Source organism: Paroedura picta, chromosome 8 (assembly GCF_049243985.1).
Source record: "Paroedura picta isolate Pp20150507F chromosome 8, Ppicta_v3.0, whole genome shotgun sequence".
NCBI classification, from domain to species: Eukaryota; Metazoa; Chordata; class Lepidosauria; order Squamata; family Gekkonidae; genus Paroedura; species Paroedura picta.
Window position 1 is genome coordinate 60,921,783 of NC_135376.1, and position 23,218 is coordinate 60,945,000.

Genomic DNA, 23,218 nt, shown 5'->3' on the forward strand with positions numbered 1-23,218 from the left:
ACTAGTAATGAGTTTTTCATATATATTTTAGGTTTGGGTAGACCTGAATGCACACCTCTAGTTCCGATGTGCCACCTATTGGCTATTTTCCTGCTTTAGGTAAGCTGCCTGGCTTTTTCTATGCTTGAAAAAAAAAAAAAAACTATATTTTGCATGTTTTGGAACTCTCCCAGGTGGTGAAGGATACACCATTTTTCAGTGTTTTAGAGGAGACATTGCAGGACCATTTTCATGGGTTCAGGTTGCAGACTTTTTGTGAGGAACATATTTGGAGTTATTTTGAATATTTTAGATTTGTATTTGTAAATTGCTTTGATCCATGGGAGAAAGTAGACAATAAATATTTAAACAAACATATTATCCTATTCTACAGTGAAGTGGGTCAGATCTTTGGATGCTTAAATCCAGTGACTGAAGGTGTGAAAGGGCAAGGCAGATCTTTCTACAAACCTGAAAAGGGCTCTAGGTTCACATAAAAACCTGAAATCTAAAAAAAAACAATGGGGTGGACAGCCCCATACAGTAAAAGGATTACCTGTAGCTTTAAGAAACAGAAGCCATCCCCGGCTGTTGATAAGCTACCATAGCATTCTAGGCTCAGTTTTTGTCAGTAAAAGATGGGGGGACTCTTGGGACAGGCCCGGCAGCCACCACCTTACTGCCTACCTACAACATCTTAAATTATACATTCTTTGTCCAAAAAGTTACTTCGTTCCTGCTGAGATGTTCTAAAATGAGGTAAAAATGAATGAGATCTAGGAAGCTATCTAACACCACATTTTATAGACTATTTGGGCCTCTTCAAATTTTGGAAAATGGGGTGACCAGGATACGCTAGTTCACAGGGTTCATGGCATCCGACTGTATTTGTGTGACATGACAACAGGTAACTGTTGCGTGTTTACTTGAACATATGAAATTCTGGGTAGTATATGTGTAGATTAATTGAGAGAAGAAAGTGGAAGGTGTGTGTGCAGGCAGCAAAAGCTTTGTTGGTGTGCATGGAAGTAAGGTGAGGAACACAAACTTGTAGAACTACAGACTATATAAGCATGATTATATCTGCATGGCATGTGGAAAGGTGTAGTATAGCCTGATCTCATCAGAACTCAGAACCTGAAGAGGGTCAGTACTTGGATGGGAGATCACCAAGGAAGACGGTACAGAGGAAGTCAATGGCAAACCAACTCTGCTTCACACTTGCCTTGAATTAATCTTTAGCTGATATCCTGTTCAGAACAAAGTCTACATCATCCATGATTCCACCACAGGTCACTAATTATAGTATAAATCCACAATTGACCTCCATGTATCACTGATAAAACTTGTGGTGGTGGAAAGTCCCATCAAGCTGCGGTCAACTTATGGTAACCCCATAGGGTTTCCAAGACAAGACATATTCAGAGATTATTTGCAATAAATACTGTAAATATCCAGTGGGGAAATATAGATATAAAAATTAAGTATACACCTACATCTAATTACACATACATAAGAATTATAGGCTGTAGATAAGAATCATATGATGGTTTTAACTAATTTAAATTAATATGTACATTTAACGTTATTCATTACTGTATTTTATTATTTGACATTGCCTTTCCCTGAGCCTCATGGGAAAGACGGGTTTGAAAAATATAAATAAATAAGTGTGTGTGTGTGTGTGTGTGTGGTCTTTATTTAAATTTGTGGACCACTTTACAATCTGAAAGATGAAATAAACAAGTCAAGGAGATGACATTTCTATTTATGGCTAAAATGGAATATGATTTAGGAAGATTAAATTGCTGTCTGCTCTTTGTTCACTATATAAACAGCATTTCAGACATTTTAAGTAGAAGGAAAACCATTTGCATCGAAGTATTTTTGTTTAGAAACCTGTATTATGTTGAGAAGCCTGTATTATCATTATTCATTTTACTACTGTAAGACATAACAAGCATGAGCAGCACCCAACTTAACATTAGGTTGCTTGTGGTTATAGTCTGTCAGGGCAATGTGCAAATTAAGCAAGACTCACAGGTCCAGTGCAGACATAATGTGGTTACGACATAGTTAAGATATATGGCGCAGTCTGCCACAGGCTCCCTCCTTTTTTTGTGCAAATCCCATCCTTTTGTCTCTTAAAAATTAATTATGGTGTCATGTTAGGTCTACATCAAATCTAACAATGATTCATGCTAACTATAGTTGACTTTCAACCATAGTTACTTTTAACCAGGGATTGAAGCTGTTTTTCAATGTTATCTTTAATTAGTATCAGTACAAAACGTAAGTGCTATACCATGGTTAACAATCACAGGGCATTCAAGCAGGAAGAGAAAGGGGGAGAAAGGGAAAATAACAGCTCGATCTCTTCACCACATTATTTCAATATCTATACAAAAAGAATCCTTCAATGTACTCAGGTTAACTCTGGTTCAGCTGGTTTGAATGAATATGCTATGACGGCCAAAAGAATCTCAACATGGGAATTCATACATGAACCTCTCAGATATTTCTTTCTTACAGAACGGTACTGTGAGAGACCACAGTTTAGATCAGAACTACAGCACAGGGGAGATTTAAGCCTTCCCACATTAGACAAATAGGTCAGTTCCCACCTGACAGGATAAACAGATACCAATCTAACATCAAATCTGTTTAGACATCAGTTTAATCTTTCTGGGCACAGCATCACAAATCTTAAAATTAACCAGTATATCATATCTGTCCCTAAACAAAAAGTTGGTTTTCAGTTCATCATAACTTATCCTTGAGAGATTTACTAGGGGTTTTCTCATTGTGTTACGATTATACTAATTCAATTTATTCCCTGTCTTGTGCTTCACACAGAACTTTCCTGGAAATGACTTTTGATTTCTCTCTCTGTAACATTATCTCTCTGTAACAGAACCCCAAGATAGGCTAGGACCTATGGCATCTCTCATCATTAATTAAGTGTAGCAACACGTACATGGACTCCCTTGAAATGATTTACTACAAACTTTATGTGCTGGAACACTTCCTCTCTTCCCCCCTCATCCCCTGTGATTGCGGTTATAAATAGTGGCGTACAACTTTCGTATCATATTATGCACCTGAAGAAGTGAGGAGTGATTATTATGCTGAAATAATCATTAGTCTTAAAGGTGTTACTTGACGTTCTGTGTTCATACAAACCGAATACCCATACTCCCTGCATGCCCAAATTGAACAAGGATTTGCATACTGGCTATATTAAAGGAGGTCATTAAAGGTTTTGTATTTTGTGACTTAAAGGAGGGCAATGCAAAACCAAAAGGAGAAACCAAAACCCAACCTAACCAGAAAAGTTAGGAGCCCAAAGGTTGAGTTAAAAAATAATTTTTAATAGTATATGAATATAATAAATAAATAAATATCTGTACCACTAATATTTCTGGTAAGGGCTGGTGGGAGGAGTTGGTCTCATCACTTAATTGCCATTCAGGGTGGCTGTCCTGCCCCTGTATGCCCCCTCCTCCAACTGGACTGCCTGTTTGTCCAACAGGCAGCCTATCGTGTTTCGTCCCCCACCAGTGACCAACGCCAGTTCCCTGTCCCATGAGAGCTGTGCCTTGCTGTGAGTTTCCTGTATAGGAGGCCAACAGCTCCTGTGTGTTGGGGTTCCCCAGAGGGCGCTTGGCTCCGAGACGGCAGAGCCAGCCAGCCGTGGTCTCAGGACGTGGCCAACCTTGCTGCCCTACCAGCTGCCTTATGCCTTTCAAGGACCTGGGGGGAAAAGTTGTCTGTGGAGACCCCAGCATCAGTGCCACCAGCCACCCTTGTGTCCTTCAGGGGTGCCTGTGATGGCCACAAGACCACCCATCCCTGCAGCATGCGTGGCTGCCTACCTGCACATGGCTGTGGCCCACGCTGCCACCTGCCTTGGACAACTATCTCCACAGCTCCCACCACTCAAAGAAACTGGCCCACACATGTGCCGCCTCAACCAGCCCTGACTCTGCTGCTGCGCACCAGCCCCCTTGCCCTGGGGAGGGAGCCTTCACCCCAACGTGTGCGCCCCTCCAGTCTGGCCTGGTCTGGCCACAGTCCCAGGTCCCCTCTGATAGCCACGCTTGCCGGCTTGGCCCACCGCCCAGCTGCTGCCCTCCTACCACGACCCCCGCAGGCTACAACCCACCAGCTGTGGCATGCTCTCTGCACCACCTCCCCTGCTGCAGCCCACACGACTACTCTTAGGGGGGCTGCACCCACCCCTAGCAGTGCCGACTTGGTGAGGCCACCTCCTCCCTGGCTCTCTCTAACGCTTGCTGGACAAAGCTTTTTCTGATACACATGGCAGTACACTTATGATTGAGAGCTGGGCAAAAGCTGGCAGCCTCTGGAAGTGCCTATTTTAGAAGGTGAGCTCCAAATCAGATACTTTTAGATTAGAAAAGCTAGTTGGAGCAGCACCTAACAGATTTTTCTTTGCCATCCAGCAAGCCTTTTTATTTTGATTTTATACATGAGTGCATTCCTCACAATAATTTGAACACCCGGGGTCGAAACACATTTGGTCCATTCTATCTTGGTCTATTCCACGTGCAGTTAGAAATGCAATGTTTTAAAATTATGATGACTATGACTTGAATATTTTGAATTAGTACACTTTATGTAATAAATATATTTTTTAAAATTTATAATTATTTGTGCAGCTCAACCTTTGGGTTCCTAACTGTATTAAAGGGGGGAAACCACATTTTGGGGCTCATATATAGAACTCCATATATTGTGCTGGCTTGGGTCTTCAAGGCACGTATATGCAAAGCAACTGAATTAACAATGGTAAATTATGAAGACTCTCAAAGAGTGTCTACTGTTTGGTCTAAATTCCCCATTATTATACCACATGAGTGTATTTACATATTAGGTCGCTGAAGAAGACCCCAACAGAGGTTGAAATATGTTTGGATTTTTGTCATTCATCCATGTGTCAATATGCTTTGAATTTGTGCAATAGTGCATGACTAATGTTGATGTTTTAAAATTTTATATGTGCACATGGATTAAAATAAATATTTGTACTTTAATATTTAATATATTCTGCTGCTGTTCAACCTTTTCAGGATCCTAGTATGTATATACAGGCTGGGTTACTTTGTTCCCACTAAAGTATATGTAATATTAACAAATGGAACTCCACATTTCAGTTCTGATATAGCTCTGCTTAATTTTACAGAAATTTTACTGAACTTCAGCATTTATTCTCAGCTGTAAGAGACTTCTTACTGGGAGAAGGATTTACTGTTCAAGAGAAGATCCACCTAGGAATGATGCACCGCAATCAAAAGGTTTTTCAGCATCCAAGGCCAATCAGTTAACATAACTTAACAGTAAAGATCAATACTGTAGCTGTTTTGCTTCAGAATAGAAGAACCATGTACTTTTCAGTAAGGAGAATGGTGGGCCAAGCAATGAGAGATGAAAATAGACCTTCATCCCCCTTCAGTGAAACATGTAGTTAAAATGTATCCAGTAAAAAGATGCACTTGCTAACTTCACTAGCTTTCTTTCTTTCTTTCTTTCTTTCTTTCTTTCTTTCTTTCTTTCTTTCTTTCTTTCCCCCCAAGTTTATAGGCTCATCCCTTACACCAAATTAATATTGTGAGATCCATGGACTTTTGACACTCGGTATATAACATGTGTGAATGTTAAGTAAGATTGTATAAATGAATAATAATTTTCTGCAGATGTAAATGCCACTGAGCTTTAACGTATATTTTGCTCAAATTGAAAAACATTTAAAATATATTGCATGAAACCACAAACGTAGGAAATGGATTTTTAAAGACAAGAATCCTTAATGAAATTCTAATATCCTAATTGCATATTAAATGAAATATGATTAATCTATTAGAAAATGTTATTCAGGAATTAACAGCACATAATATCAACAATGATTAAGCTAACATTTGCACTGTGGATTTAAGTAACCTTTTTTCAAGGTGAGGTCAAAATAAATCCCTGGCATTCAAAGAGGGTATCATCTTACCTCTGTCAGAAAATAGGTCATAAAATATGAATGACCTATCTTTGGCCTGTTTTGCATCCCAACCATGACCTTTTAACTGTATTAGCACAGGTATAAGTATGTCAATTTAAATTTAAAAATACATTTTCCAATACCTCTTTAAAATGCTTTTGCACAAAAGTGTGCCTTTCTTCGACATGATTAAGATATCTCAGAATTGTCATTTCATTGACATCTGTGTTTACAATGGATCTTACCTTGACTTCTCATATTAATGTTTACATTTTAAGAAGAGCAAAAATACCTTCTTTCATTGCTTTAAAGAGGGGAGGAAAGAGAACAAAACAAGAATGGAGGCAAAATTTAGCTGAAGGTCCTACTTCTGGCTAAACCTTTTCAGTGACTTCAATAGGAAGATAATCTTTCTGTGATTATGACCAAACCCTCTGGTTGCTTGGCAACACATAATTAAGGAATATGTTTTCAGATCCGCTTTGCAAGCTGGCCATTATCAGATGAAATTACTGGAGCAACAAATGTCATCCTCATGCAAATGAGTTGGGTTGTAGAGAAAGAATGCTTGACTCAAGGAGGAGGGTGATCCACATCCCAACAATATTGTTGGCATTGTCTTAAAACAGACTTAATGGTTTAAAAGGAAGAAAAGAGCTATAGGTTTTTTGAATTGTAGATTCTGAAGTTTAAATTAGGCATGTCACAAGGAAAAATCAAGGAAAGAGGCTTGCGTGCAAATATTGTCTCCTCTGAAATCAAAAGTGTGGAATGCAGCAAACCCATCTTCAAGCCCATTTAGAGTGCCTACCCACCTTTTCACCTTACGAATACACAAACCCCTGATTAAAAAATTGTCTGTGTTAACAATGAGTATGTTTTATGGCTGCACCTGATCACTGTTGGTTTTTGTTTTTTTTTTATTTTAGCTCTATTTTATCTGTTTCTGAGATAAGGTTAAGTTACAAATTAAAGAGGCATCGCCAGATAATGGCAACAAAATGTTCATTTCTCCCCTCCTGAACTGAACCATAAATCATGATGAATGCTTAATTCTTAAACAAAATTAGACAGAAATCATTCATTCTGAAAATTCTTCAAAACTACATCCAAATTAGAGGTAGTTACCCTGACAGTATTTACAGGAATTCTTCCTTTCAACATTTAATCAAAACACCAGCAGAATTGCATTTAAGCAAAGCAATAATTTTCATATTCATAATGAAGCATTCTGTCTTTTTCATATTTTTCCCTTTTCTACTTTTTAAACAAGCTTCTAGTAAAGAAAAATCACTCCATGTGTATGTTCTGTTATTCAAGCTATTTATGTATTTATTTCTGATAAACAGAAACCATCATAACATCTAACTTAAAAGGAATCTATATTCAAAATCTGAAAGTCATGTAGATGGGACTTGTGAGCAATTTGTCAGTTCCTTTTAAAAATTAATACGGTATTTTCAGCTTTGCAGTGTCTCACCGTCATTTATAGGCAAAAGCTTGATGGATATTAATGGCTTACTTTTGTGCCACAACCAAGTTACAGTCAAGCATTCTGAAGTCTCTTTATCTCAACAGAAGATACTTAAGCACATGTCTGATACCATCCGAACTTAGATATTCTTTATTGTATCTAAAATGGTTATAGATTTTCTTGTTAGTTTGCTTTTGTTCTATGCTTTTGAATGTGCCGCTCAGCGCCAATACTTACTCAGAAGTAAATGAACCATATTTCAATGGCATATGTTTTTGAGCCGTCTTAGTTACAAATAACTTTTTGTGCCCTAGTGGAGTGAGACAACTCATATATATTTACTAACACACAACTCAATAACCTGAGGGACTGTAGCCTCTTCACTGGGGTTTATTCAGAAGTGCTCCACAGATTCGATTGGTTTTGTTTTTTGTTTTTAAACCTCAGAAAAGCAATTCCTTACTATTTGCCCAGCTTTCATCACTTTAGGCTTTCACCAGATTATGTATCCAGGAGCAAGAAGGAAAGGAATTTCAATTCAAAAAGAGAAGCAATTCCACATCTTTATCACTTTAGTGGTTAATGATTGGCTTTAGCAGTAAATGCAGACCTATATATTAACTGCTTCTATATTCACAGGTGCATCTAGTAAAAAAAAAAACCTAACCTATTCTCATTTGACTCAACCTATCTTTTTAAAAAAAAGGAGGAGGGAGCAATAATCATCTAAGTTAGGCAGTTACAGGATCACATCATTAGTTATTTGATAACATTCATCAAAGAAACACTAACCATTTCCCCTGAGAAACACATTTGTGAGATAACAATTGGGAGAAGTCAGTTTAAAAATGAAACCCTTCAGCCTAATTGCCTAGAAAGTCTATAGTGTCTAATCTTACGCTCTTTACAAATAATAGAAACAGAAAAATTCATTGTGGAATGAAGATACGGTATACCTGTCACTTTCATGAGGTATGACCAAATGAAAAACTCCTAATGAAATCGTATGCAATCCCCCCTCTGCAACTAGAGCGACTAAATACATCTGTAAAGCATGTGGACATCCTCAATTAATTTTTGGTGCAAATGGCTACGTATTAGGTAATTTACTCCTAAAACTAGATGAACACTGAATATTAAAAACAGACCTACTGAACATAAATTTTTAAATAATTACTTGGTTCAGGCGATGCCATTGTGGAAACAATGACAGGTGGCCCTGTGCGCCTTGTTTGTTTCTGATAAGGTGAATGCTGCATAGGAAAAGGAGAGTGCTGCATGGGTCCCACCGGCACTAAGTTGGGCTCCATTTGGGATGCTTGCTTTCGAAGGAGTTGAGGGCTATTATGAGGACTCTGCATTGGAGACAACGGAGGATTTCTTTCCCTCTTCATCAGCTCCATGGGGACTGTGTATGTGGTTGAATATGCTGTTTTGGGACTCGGATGAGGGTTTGTCTGTACTGCGCTCATGGATAATCCAGATGGAAAAGAATAGCCCATCGCTGGACGAGTGTGCATATTACATGGCCCAGGAGCACTGTATCCAGAACTGGGAAGAAAAGGAGTGCCTTGATGAGTTAAACCTGATGCAGGGTAAGCTGCAGTTTCCAGAAGGTGCTGTGTTGGAGCACTAGACGGACGGCGTGTAAGTTCTGCTACTCTTGGGGAGACGGGCTGCATAGACACAGGAGGTGGCTGGTGCAATGCGGTACCATCTGCCATAGGGTGCATCCCATACTCGTTCTGAAGCAGTTCACCTCGGTGACTAAAGCTGTTAGATCTGTGCCTGGGACGAAGGATGGCGTTCTTTCTTTCCTGTCTCTGCAAATTAATTTCTGCTTTGTAGGTATGGGCAATTCGAGAAAGTACCCTTGCTTGCCCTAGATTTGGAGCTACTGACTTGATGTCGTTGTCCTCCATCATAGCTAGTAGGCTTGGAGAATCAAACCCTTGCTGCAGCAAGGCATTGAGCGTGCTTTCAGATACTCCTTCAGAACGCAGAAATGTTAAGAAATCTGGATCCACATTTCTTTTAATGTCCTGACCAGGGAAAGATGCAGGCATCTGTGTATGAGAAGAGGCTGTAACTGTTTCATAGCCATCGTAAGGAACCTTTGCATTGATGGTCTCTCTGATGTGTCCATAGCCACAATTTACGGGTGCAGAAGGTAGAACTACACTTCCATCAGGAGCTGTAGATGAATTTGGATCCACTACCAAACATGTTGGGGCAGCTTGCCTACTAACTGCAGAATCCATCGATCTGTCCACGGTGTCATTATAAACCGGCCTGTTGGAAAATGTTAGAGGTTCTGCTCCGTATCTTGGGGTGGAAGCTTCAACACCATACCTTGCTGGAGAAGGATCTCTGTTTCTAATCCTCTGTGCCTCAGGAACCATTTTAGTTGCAGTGTCTCTATACATCCGGCTGGCTTCATGTAGGGCAGGTGACCGTCCTTGCATCTGGTCCCAAGCCAATCTGCTGCTGGGCATGCCATAATTCGGTAATGTTCTGTTAATCATGTGGTCTCTATAGTAGCGTGGATCTTTAGGAGATCTAGCAGCTAAGGATGGGTCACTGTAGTAATCCTGAGATGGCAATGAACTTCGGGAAGACATTCCAGAATGCCGGTCGTAGTAAACAAAGTCAGGTACAGAACTTTTCCTTAAAGGACCCTGGTTAAAAACTGGCTCCTGGTATGAATATGGCTCTTGCTTCAGTTCACTACTTCCCTGCAAGATGATATCGTGCGGTCTATGGACTGGCTGTTCATACCATACTCCCTCACCACCGTAGGTTAAAGAATTCCTCCTCCCTGAAGGTCTTTGGTAATCAAATGAACTTTCATTCTCCCAGTTGCCTTCATACCATCCTGCAGCATCCCAGCTCTGAGAACGCCCAATGTGCTTGCTTGGAATTGGCATTAGGACAGAGCAATATTCTGCTTAAATAAGGACAAGCAAGCTCTCTTGTTGAATCTTCTGTTACAGGCATAAAAAAAAACAAAAAACAAAAAAACAAATGTGCTGTATCTGAATCCCGCTGTGGCTTCAGGAAACAGCTCAACAGGTGGTTTACTGTTTCAGAGTTAGCTTAATTATTAATTCTTCGAAACTTTAGTAGAGAGAACACAGAAAGACCAAACAGTAATTCAGCCTGGCTCCAAAAACAGCCGAATGGAAAGGTCTTTTCTGTGCAATTCAGACACAAAAAACGGTTGCTGTACTTAATCCAGATGGTTTATCCCTTCCTGCACGGAATGACTTGCTCACATGGACAACTAGTCAAACAGTGTGCGAGGATTAAAGGCTAAATAAAACCCCTAAAGCTTTGTTCCATGTGACACCATTTTAGCCTGATGCAACCTACTGTGCCAGCCCATCAAATAACCCTGAAGTATAAATTCTTCTTCTGATAAATTCCACATATTACATATTATATACGTTGTCTATGCATGACATTTTCTTAGCATTATACCTCTCCCATTGCAGGAATCTCTAACCGGGGGCGAGGAGGGGCAGGGAGGGGGGGGGGAGTATGGAGCTTCAATGTCAATGCAGTCTTAATCCATCCTGATGAAATGCTAATCCACCGCACAGAACTAAGGAGAAATTAAATAGGAGCAGACATGTTGGTCCAAAAGAAAGCTGAATCAAAACAAGCAAGTATACCACATCAATGTGAAAAACAAGCTACCTGCCTTTATGAACACTAGATTTATTTTTAAATTATGGGGGAGGCTGCAAAAAGGCCAGTTTCAAATTAGGTCTATTAATTATTCTCCAAAAAGATCCTTCACATTATTACCATAATTCTCAAATCCTTTCATCATCCCAGGAAAGAAAATTGCAGAGGTGTAATCTGGAATTTATAATTTTAAACCCTAAGAAAAGGTCACAGAAGACGGAGGATCAAAGACTCTAAAACCTGAGTTTTACCAAGTACAAAGAAAGAGAGGAATAGGATTTACCTATTATCCTCTAGCATACTATTTACACACACACACAAAACTATATGCAGTTATTATATTTTGCATCATGTCAATATTAATGTGGATTATATATTTACATTAAAAAGAAAAGGGATTTTATAGGAGGTGTTATTTTGACGTCTCCTAGCCATTTCCCTACTTTGATAAAATTGCAGGAGATTACAATAATTACTTTATAAACCCCAACAAACTTCTGAAGGTATTGAGTGGCAATAGTCAGTCATAAATCACAGTTATAACAAAAGCGGGGGGAGGGGAGGGAGGTTATTTTAAACCAACATTCGTTTACTGTAAAATATTAATATTTTACACAGAAAATGGATGGATCTATAATATCTTCCTATCCATAACGTTCACTGACATGCATACAACTGTTAGGTTGGAATACCTGGGCAGGCAAACACTATGGTAATAAGAGTCACCTTGTTTTTATAGGAGGTCAGCTTGTGCATTTTTCAGGGCTAATCCACAATAAAACGTTTGAAGCCCCAGGCATCACATGAAGGCGTATTGTGTTATTATGATAGCTAAGTCTCTAATACAGTCTAATGCTTCTATCATACAAATAACTCTGGGCTATATTTCTGACCCAAATACAGACAGGATGTCTTAGTAATCCCTACATTTCTTTACTGCAGGAAACAGCACAAATACTCTTCAACCCACGCTAAGAAATCTATATCCAAAAACAATACACTTTAAAATTGACCTCTATAGATTATTCTCACTATAGTAGTATTAGAAAATATCTGATTGGCAGTTAACTAAAAGCCCCTGCCCTGTGAGACAAACAGCTACTTGCACCAGATCTAATAGCCCATGCTTCATTATGACAGTTTACGCAATGGGAACTTCAGTGCCCCAGCCCGCTGCAGGAGCACAAATCAGGGCAAAATGCTCCCCTGTGTGGGTGCAGAAAGAGGTGGGGCAACTTGCCATGCCTAAAACTCCAGCCTGCAGCCCGGCATGAAACCTCCAGTGCATAAATGGTCTATGAGAGCACAGGTACCAAGCTATTGGTTTTTGTGCATAGAGGCATTGTGGAGCAGTGGTCCCCAACCTTTTTATCACCGGGGACCGGTCAATGCTTGACAATTTTACTGAGCCCGGGGGGGGGGGGGGTTAGTCTTTTGCTGAGGGACGTCGCTGTCACCTGAGCCCCTGCTCCACTTGCTTTCCCGCCGGCGCCCCTGACTTCCTGCTGCCCGCTGGGGGGCACTGCCAGCAGCAGCTGCGCAGTACCATGCAGTGCCATGTCGAGGGGGAGCCCCAGCCATGACGGCCACTGGTGAGCACCAAAGGTGAGCTGGCAGCAGAGTGGCAGGGCAGCCCCTGAGGCAGCAGCCAGGGAGGAGGATGAGGAGGAGCCGCAGCCCAGTACTGGCTGATCCACGGACTGGTACCGGTTTCCGGACCGGGTATTGGCGACCACTGTAGTGGAGGACTTACCTCGTTTTTTAAAAAGAAAGATCACATTTTTTTTGTTTCCACTCTTCAACTATTCCTTGATCTTGTTTCCCTTCATTTAATTTTAGTACAGTTAAAACCCGGCTTCGACATACCTAGTAGAATGTCTGACATCTATAAACAGATGATTTCTACCCCATCACCAGTTCCTATTTCAAAATCCTTTTGAAGTCCTCAGTTTCAAAAGTATTTTGTCACACACAGTAAGAGAAGTAAGATTTAAAATAAATATAGGGTTTTTGGATCCATCTGGGTTGCGAAAAAAGAAAACCTACTGGTCGTTCCCGGCCCCAAGGAAGCCCGCCTGGCCTCGACTAGGGCCAGGGCCTTTTCGGTCCTGGCCCCAACCTGGTGGAATGAGCTCCCGGAAGAGCTGAGGGCCCTGTGGGAATTACCAGCATTCCGCAGGGCCTGTAAGACGGAGCTCTTCCGCCAGGCTTATAACTGAGGCCGGGCGGAAAGAAGATCAGCCCCCCCCTCACAAACTGGTGGTAGAGAGCGTCACCCCCCACCGTAGATGAGGATGCGGAGAGCAAATGAGTAGGCTACGCCATCGCTGTTACAATTATTGTAAATCATTGGTTTTCATTGTCATTTTATGGTTTTAGGGGACGGGTTTATGTAAGCCGCCTCGAGCCTTCGGGGGTAGGCGGGGTATAAATATAAATATAATAATAATAATAATAAAAAAAGAGAAAACAACTCACATGAAAGGTGTTTCTATACTGCCTGCCCCTGGCCCATCTATTGTGGGAAAATATGAAGGTCATCTTTCATAACAGGCTCATCAAATTAATTAAAATTGCTTTGCATAATTGGATGCAAACACTATATATGCCATAAATCCAAACATTGCAGAAATGCTTCTAATTTGAGGGGAATGGCTACTTTTTTTGCTCTACTCCAATTGGTATCCATGTGTGATCTCAATTGGTATCCATGTGTTTTTGTGTGGTGGTGTTGGTCTTCAATTATTTTAACATGTGACTTTATTATGTATAGTTTAAATTGTTAGCTGTCTTAGTAGTCACTGTGAAGACTTAATGGCTTGATTACAAATTTTGTAAAATAATAATAAATAAATAAATAAATATTTGCCAATATATTCCTATTGCCCAAAAAATCTTTCACAAAGCTCATAATCAATCCTGGCTTTTCTTCACTTCAGCTGCAGCAAGAGGAACTCCCACAAGACTTATGGCATCTGCCATGGAAATAGGTGCCTTCCATTATGAGAAGGTATTTGACTTCCAACACTTTGTGATTATGGCTGATGGTTGCCATTTTGTGCATAGTCTGATCTCTCACAAAGATGCTTATTTGAAAGGATGACTGAAGTGGGTAGGAGATTCACAGGGCTAAGCTGAACGTTGGGTGATTCCACCTTCTACAATTAAGTGGCTGGTATCCTGGGAGAGGGACTTCACAGCAGTGGCACCAAAAAATCTGGAACCCTCTCCCCGGGGAGACTCCTGTCCCCTTCTGTTACCATTTGCCAGAGGGTAAAGACTTTGATTTGTTTTGTTTTAATTCCTTCAGTAATCCCTCCTTTCCTGTCCAATGTTTTCATTGCCATTTTTATGCTTTTGTACTACTACTACTACTACTACTACTACTACTACTACTACTACTACTACTACTACTACTACTACTACTACTACTACTACTACTACATTTTAGTCCTGGTAGTAATTGTTTTAATTATCTATTTTGGTTGATTTTAATGTCTTTTTAATTTGCTAGCAGCCCTATTAGTCCTTATCAAGACAGAAAGACTCAGTATAAATTTGGAGACATGAATTTTTAAAAATTGAAGTATATTTTAAATTAAAATCCACAGGTCAATATGCTCAAACAAATTTATGCCACTGCACTTGAGAAGTATGCAATACTACTTAAATTTATTAAGCTAGTGGCTGTAGAGACATAAATTGCTCCCAATTCTTAAATCCTACTGGGAGTGAATGGTAGGGAGGGGATATACCTGCACAGTGTTAAATGGAGAGCACAGGTATAGCATGCTGTTGGCATCGAAATTCAGATGTTAAGAATATGGAGGACAAGCACATGTAGAACACAAACTGAACAACTGATTTTGAAATAAAGTGTGAATGAAACAGTATGGCTTTCCCAGAACAGATGTACTCAGGCTCCAAAAAGAAGCTCCAAAAAGTAATTCTTCAAGACTTTTCAAAACAGTGTATCAAAAATTGTTAGATCTTCAGTTCAAAATTGATTCCACATGGTAAAAGATGGAGCTCTTGATAAAAGCTCACCATCTAGATTAAACAGGAGAAATTTACTTTATTAATAATTCTTAGAACATTGATTCCTGTATAAAGCTGAATAATTATTCATTACAGGCTTTTACTGAGAAGCTTAATGTATTAGTATAATCTAAGGGCTTTTTTGGCGGTGATGCTCAATTACCAGAATAGCATTTGTACATGTTCGAAGTAAAACACAATTTTCTTCCAAGTAAAAAGTTACTGAGAAACCAGCAACATATTCTTTCACCTTATGCCCTCACCAGCAGTGGCCTCTACCCAGGCCCAAGCTGCCTCAAAAGCTCTGTTATTAATTGGATTTAGTAGCATATCTTTCTATATCACTATATTAGAGACAAAAGTAGCATTAATCTTCCGGTTCTATGGCTGGAATCTTGCATTATTTTAGGGTATACATAGTGCAATCTGGGCAGAATTACTGGGGTCTAAGCCCAACGAAGCCAACTGAAAACTATTGGAACAGAACTACTATGCCTTCCCACACCACAAAAGCAATATGGCTCACACAGTAGCAATTCATGCTAGTGCTTGGCCCAATGGCAGTGCTGGCATGGGGGGGGGGGGATGCCATTGTTAGCTCCTTCCATGGTCTTGATGGCATGGTAGAAAGCAGTGTTACTGGAGCAACACACAAACACCTTTAAAGATAAGACAATCAATAAAAGTGTCTTCATTATAGATTCTCCCCGCCTTTACTTTTTTGTGTTACATACTCTTATAAGTTACCCGAGGTTTCTGAAACTTGCTGGCAAAATTGTGGTATTCATGGAGTTCACTTGTATCCCAGCATGAAATATGTGATCTGACTTCCCAGGAACACACAGTTTTTGTATATATGTTTTAAGCTCATGAAAAGATAGGTTCGTTAGTGAAAGCAGACATTTCGGAAGACATATATAAAAACAATATATAAAGGCCACAAACTTTTTGGACAGTGTTATAAATAGCATAACTACTTTCTTACAGCATTTTCCAGCCTCTGTTGGTTCTTGGCTTTTAAAGGAAATATACTTTCCCAACAAGAATTATCTCCAACTTTGCAGTATTTTTGAGATATTAAATTACTGAAGCAGGACCCAGACCCGTGTCACTGAAACAGAAGTAATTGTGTGTACAGACTCAAGAGTACCAGCTTTTGATTTTGATAAGTAGATTATCTAGCAACTCCCAATGACTGCAGAGGAAGATTCTTTAACATAAAATGCTTTAAGAACAAGGGAGCCATTATTATACATAATATGAAACCTAACCTATATTTCAAATATAATTATTTCTAGGCACAATATCAGATATTTGAAGATCTAAACTTTTTTTTCTAATGAGGGTGTAGGCTATCTTCAAAATTTAATGGAATGACTGTTACTCAGAAACTGTTGACATAAATGTAATTCATAAGTTAATTACATCCAACACATTATATAAAATTTGTACCAATTGGTTCACAAGCCTTACAGGATTACCTTGAATTCTGTCATAGCTAGAGAAGAGGAATCTCAATTTAATTTCATCAGGTTTGGGACAGCACAACTGTTCATACACAGAATTCATGTAATGATTGAACAGATTCAAGATCAGCTTCTTAACATACAACATGAAAAAAAACAGGCCTCCAATTTGTGTCTCAGCAGCCCAACACTCCAAGCGAAATGATATTTTCTTTCCTCTGTTATAAACCTTGCACTGCTGGGTAATGCTCAGTGAGCTTCTGGGGTTTTATTCGCTTGTTTTACACTTCACTAAATGCGATGTACAAGATGTTTATCTGCACAGCTCGTTTCATGTCTATCTCGCACTCTAAATCTTGTCACAAAGATTCCCCTGTGCCCTGACGTGGGTGATGCAAGACAAGGGAGCAACATGTGCATAGAAAGCATCTGTGAACTGGAAGAAAGAAGAATATCACTCGCTCTGGTAAGAATGATTGCACATCTGCCTGATTTGGAACCTTTGCACCATTTGCAAGTCCAGGAAGGCCCACTTAAATCTATGGGGAGCCTTCACTCAAGAAGAGCCAAGTGTTACTAACTACAATCACAGCAGTTTTAACTTGAACTGCTATATTCAATGTGACTGTATTTCTATAAGGATCTGAGTGCTCTTGTGCTTAATTGATCAAGAAAGAGATATAAATGCAATCAGACCATTTTTTAAATTTACTAACAAAGTGTCGCAAAGCTGCTGCAGTCCTGTACTCATTTAAATCTGGCTTAGATCTAGTATTGGCCACTCTGAAGAATTATTTTTGCACCACCTGATAAGATTTAAGAACCACTAATCATCACAAACTTCTGGACAAGCTGGTCATGATGGGTATCCAAGACACTATGGTCAAATAGTATCAATCCTATCTGTGACCTACGGTCAGAAGGCAGGGGAGGAGTCTGTTTGATCCAGTGGCACATCTACTATACTGGACTAGATATAATGTACTAGCCCAGGGGTAGTCAAACTGCGGCCCTTCAGATGTCCATGGACTATAATTCCCATGAGCTCCTGCCGCAGTTTGACTACCCCTGGACTAGCCTCATGAAATGAAATTGATTCCAGACAAGACTAAAGCATCATTGGTGTACAGTAGGGGCACACAAGGAATAATTTCTCAGCCAGTTTTCAGTGTGGTTGCCCTCTACCTGAAAGACAAGTTTATTGTTTAATTAGCAGGCACTTTGGGCGTCCAAAAGAAATAGCTGGATGTCATCAGCATATTAGTCCTTTTCTATCATTACTTCCTACTATGTGAGAGGAAGAATACACACAAGATCCTTCAAAAATGCGTGGCTGCCGTGATGTCTCAAAGTGGAAATGTGCATTCTCGCTTCAGCACACACACAAAACCTAACCAAATGTGTCCAGGTATGTGTACACTGAGGTGGAAAATACATTTATCTCAAACAAAATGGCAACTACATGTATCAGGAGGTCACCTGTTGTATGATTGCCATGCACCCAATGACACATGGTGACTTAAAAGGGTAACAGGATGACACCCAGTTCCAGAGCTACAAAAAATGTCACTAAGGGGTAACCGATTAAACCTATGTGGATACAAAACAGGGCTGCTTACCTGTAACTGTTGTTTGAGTATCTTCTGTGTGGGAACACATGGGGATTGTGCATAAGCAGGCCTGCCATGAAGAGGCTTTATAGCTAAAAGGCCTCTAGAGGGAACTGTGCATGAAGGCTGAAGCTGCTGATTCCACCCATGGAGCATGTGCCCCCACACAGCAATGCCCTCACTCTCACTCAAATACTTGATAAACAACAGTTACAGATAATCAACTATGTTTTCATCATTAATCTTTTGTGCAGTTCACACATAGGGATTCTAGCAAGCTATTCACCTGGAGGCGGGTACATGCTCCTATTTAAACAAAGAGTGCAACACCTCTTTCCTCACTTGTGCTTCTCGTCTAGGCTGCAAGTCCAACACATAGTGATGAACAAATGTCTCAGCTGAGGACCATGCTACTACTCTGCAGACCTCCAACAGTGGAACTCCATCCAGAAAGGCTGCGGATTATGCCATTGCCCTTGTGGAATGAGCCTTGTAGGTTAAGGGACACTCTTTCCCTGCCATACTGTTACATCTTCTAATTGAGGATGCTACTCTATGATGGTGCTTGTTTCTTTCTAATAGAGCCAAATAAATAGAGAAATAAAGAAGGCTCTTTCCTAATTTCTACTGTTCTTTGTAATAAACAAAGTAAAAGTGATCTCACATTTAAAATGTCTTTCTCCCTCTGACGCAGCTTGGGGAAACATACTGGGAAAATTATCTCTGGTGACATGTAAAACTTCAACAAGAGATAAACTTGTTCCTAAGGCCAATCTTTCTGGAAAGAATTTCAAAAAGAGGGATCACCCTTTCTCACAAAAGTAGCTGATATCCAGCTATAACTGTCTGGTAACTTGCAATCTTGAACCCATGGGCCACAAAGGAATAAAGTTTTCTGCCAAGTTCCTTCAGCTTTTGATACACACACCCTCCCTTTTGGTTGCATTTCCTTCACTGAAGAAGGGGGTAGATGTGAAGGAAAATTAAATGGTTCTTTCTTGACCTTGTAAAAATGTTTAGCCCTCTTGGATGTAGGCTGAATCAAAGCAGGTCTTTGCCAGATATCAACACTCAATTCTTCCAAATCCTCTAGTATAGGGAAGTCAGTGATTCCCAGAGAATCAAGTCAAGTCAGATTTTATTGTATGTAGCCATAGGCCATTACAATACAAAAGGAAAATATAAAAGGATTTAAAACATTTCAAATCACTAATAAAAAGAATGTGCAATCTCAGACAACAATCACAACATCATAAAAACATTTCCAGACTACATATGTCCACCTATCCTAAAGCTCCTCTAGGTACTTGCTCTCTGCAGCACCACTCTGGCCCTTATTTTCTTTGCTGCAAGGACAAATAATGACATTTTGTTAGAAACAAATGAATTAGTATCTGCTAACAAAAACACAAATTTTTCCTGGTCAGATTTATCATTTAGCCCATCTAGTAGACCAGCTAGAAATTTGGCCCTAGAATCTGTATACAATGGGCAAGTGAGAATGTAATGTGGGAGATCCTCCATGACTAAAGCTCCACAAATACAGAAGCATTGATCTTTTGGTGTTTTATGGTATCGCCCACTCAGTACAGCTGTTGGCATTGTTTGAAATCGCGTGGAGGTAAAAGCTACTCTGAGACTATGAGTTGAAAGATAGACTAGATAGGAAGATCTCAAATGGTTTGTTTTGAATAATTTGTACCAGGGTGAACTTTTAGATTGCAGGATTAATGATCTATCAATCAAGGTATCTGAGATAAATACCCAGTCTCTGAGTTGGTTATTATCTCCTGAAGAGTTTAACAGGTCATCTGGGATGGAATAACGTGACAAAATGTTATTTAAAAGTCTGGAGCGAGAAGGATCTTTGGCCAACAAAAGCTTAAAAAATTGTTCACTAAGTGAATTTGAACTTGATGTTCCATGCTTCCATCCCAGAGAATCAGAATAGAGGCGACTCAGTCTTGTGCTCTGTAGTCCTCACCTCAATTTCCAATGACTTTGCCATCTGAACCATCTGTTCCCCATAAACTCTTAAATCCTCTGTAGACAACTGATCTCCACATCCTTCATCAGGGATCGAATCTGATGCATGGAAACGAGCCAACTCTGCCCCATACTCTGCCTGAGGTCTAGGCACAATAGGCCTAAATTACCCTGGAACAGACTGCCAACAGCTAGCCTGTGAATAATAATCAAAGTCCCGACATTCTGATCCTTGATTTTCCCATGAATCCATGGAATCCTGTCCAGGGTATACATGTGACGGCCAATATGTTCTGGTTCCAATATAGGAAGCTGATGCACAGGTATCTCTGATTCAATCTCTGCATCCGACACCAATAAACTGGAGATCTCAGAACCAGAGGGAATTATATAGATGGGCCATACATAGTAGTCTCAGTTCTGGTGGAGTGCTCATAACTGACTGCTCAAGTGAGGTGATTGTCCTTGTTAGGTTTAGCCTTTCTAATAGGCTGCTCCGACTTGGCCTTAAGCTTGGTCAGAACCAAGTCAACATCAAACCTGGGAACAGAGCCAAGCAGGTCAAATCAGATATATTTTCCACTGTGGCTTCTGAAAGAGCTGACTTAGATGAAAGCTCTGAACCTTGCAATGCCTTCTCCCACAAAGCTGCCCTTAGCTTACAAGCATGAGCACAGAATGTTCTTCTCCCAAACAGACAATACTCATGTTCATCCATCTGGGGCATCTTAGCACCACATCTGACACACTTAAATAAAGTCTTCTAAGCTATAGTAAATGAGGAATCTTCTCACCAAGGTTCCAATATCAACAAATAAGAGTGAGCTATAACACAACCAACTTCTTCAGGGGCAAAACAGGAACTGAGGGTGAGGGTGCTGTTGTACGGGAGCACATGCTCCAGGGGCAGTCAACAGCTTTGGGCTTGGCATACAGCACCCTCTAGAGACTTTTTATCTATAAAATCTCTCCATAGCAAGAAAGCTTTTTGATCCACTCTTCAGTTAGATAAGGTATTCCATTACACCAATACAATCAGCAACCTCATTTTATATGATCTGCACAAATGGTTGACCATTTTGTCTAACACAGGGCAATTCCAGGATGAGGAAATTCATTAAAAGTGGAATGTACATATTATGTCTGGGGCGATATTAAATAATTCATTTGCAATCCATTCTGCTGGATATGAAATCAAAGTATTCTTTATCTGGACTGTTATATTTTAAGACATGTTATCTCATACGAAGAGCCATATCATTCTAAATTATGACCACATAATAACTATCAATCAAAACAAAAAGTCAAAAGTTTGCAGTAAATTGAAATCCTGTCAACCTTAGCCACGAGAAAGTATTTTAGTATTATTTTTAAAGCGTCTCTTAATTGCATTTAGTTAGTCTGTCGCATCTGTAAATATCTGAATTGTAGTTGTAAAAGCCTGTTGCTGGTGTTGTATGACAGCATTCAGTCCCTTCAGTATAATTAAAATTGCAAATGTTCTTTGCAGGCAACAAATGGATTTTTTGTTTTATGTAAACTGTACCTTTACAGATTAGCAAAAATATTTTGGCAGAAAAAAATATGGAGAAAAAAAACTTGTAAAATTCATTGTTCAGAGGAAAATAATCTAAACTTCAAATGCAACTAATGCTCTGTTAGTAGGTCTGTCCTCTGATCCTTGTAAGTTTCTTGTACAGCTAACAACCACATCTGATAGCAAACTTCAAACTGGAAAGGTGGCTTTTGAAAAATCCAAAGCTGCCTGATGGAATGCTTTTAAGTCAGGTTCAAAGTCTGTTTTAGATATGAGATAGAGCTCTACACCTGCATATTTATGGCTATCTGATGGGTAGAGACACAGCTCACTCTTTCCCCTCCTACAACTCTGGCAGTTGTCAGCATTTTTTTCAGGATTACAAAGGATGTATATCTCCACTATGTTCTGGAGAAATTAACCCTATTTTGACTGGGTTAATTAAACTGACAGGTGGAATGGCTTTTACATTTTTCTGTATTACATGATGAAATGAAGACTACTTTTTCCACCCTCCAAGCACCAGTTCTCTGTGTTTGAAATTGGCTCCCGCCTTATGGAGAATACTGCTTACCAAGGGATATTGGTATCAATAACATGTTTCACTGGAGGCCTGTGTGCGCAAAACAATCACCAGTATCAGCCTACTCTCAATTGATGGCTAAATAATTCATGGCAAACTTAGAAGTGTTGAGGGATGGTGGAGGGGGGACAGAGAAAATAGAGTTTCACTAAATAATTCTTGCAGCAAAAAAAATGGTACAAAATCTTCAGACAGAGGATGAAATACCAGTGCGCAAGTCTGCTATGGCAAGAGCTACTAAGAATCCTATAGCACACAGAAGGCTAACAAATGATTTTCATAGCCTAGAACCTTGTGTATCTGATGAAGATGCCTCTTGCAAAAATAAATGAAGAACTTCTACACCAATATTTATATCTTATTATTCATGCCTTAGTTACTTTTCTCACAGAATTCATAAAATCTGCTCATTATTCAGTCTTGAGACGTAGGTACATCTGCATAAGACATGACTGAAACTACTGATGATTAAATGACACTGGGATGTTTTTTTTTTTTGGCTACTACTTGTAAAACTTTGATGAGCTGACCACCACTTCTTTCGTGAGAAAGAAGTATCAGCAAACACATTAGAAAGTCTGACATTGTCACTCCCAGCTCCACTTTCAATTCATCTCTTAAGTAAATAAAATTAAGTATACTGTCTAGACTGACAGTGGAGATACTAAGCTATAGGGAATATCCTTTCATAAATAATTATTTTGCATAGGACTCTTCAAAATTAAGTAATAAGCAGTGTTTTGTGGATTGTATCTTTCTTATATCAGAGCCTCTTGTGGCGCAGAGTGGTAAGTGGCAGAAATGCTGTCTGTCCATGAGGTTGGGAATTCAATCCCAGCAGCCAG

At 39.7% G+C, this 23,218-nt stretch overlaps 2 protein-coding genes across 8 annotated transcripts in view; one reads left to right on the plus strand and one right to left on the minus strand.

Moving 5' to 3' along the window:
• CTBP2 (C-terminal binding protein 2) overlaps positions 1–23,218 on the minus strand; it is a 240,759-nt gene that overhangs the window by 69,827 nt on the left and 147,714 nt on the right. Inside the window, exon 1 of one of the 7 annotated variants that reach the window (XR_013233629.1) lies at positions 8,641–10,704. The exons of 4 other annotated variants lie outside the window; for them this stretch is intronic. Coding sequence is in view for 2 of the 3 variants with exons in the window: in XM_077350051.1 (XP_077206166.1) it covers positions 8,641–10,390 (1,750 nt within the window). In the remaining variant the exon portion in view is untranslated. Of the gene's footprint in view, positions 1–8,640; positions 10,706–23,218 lie in introns of those variants that run through there. 2 more of the 7 variants (XM_077350051.1, XM_077350052.1) reach the window with 2 other exon arrangements.
• Positions 460–22,705, plus strand: LOC143842726 (uncharacterized). Its single transcript, XM_077347889.1, has 6 exons — positions 460–738; positions 5,186–5,297; positions 14,093–14,163; positions 17,025–17,123; positions 18,627–18,759; positions 22,539–22,705. The coding sequence occupies exons 3-6, from the start codon at positions 14,122–14,124 to the stop codon at positions 22,703–22,705; spliced, it is 441 nt and encodes a 146-aa protein (XP_077204004.1). The 5' UTR covers positions 460–738; positions 5,186–5,297; positions 14,093–14,121.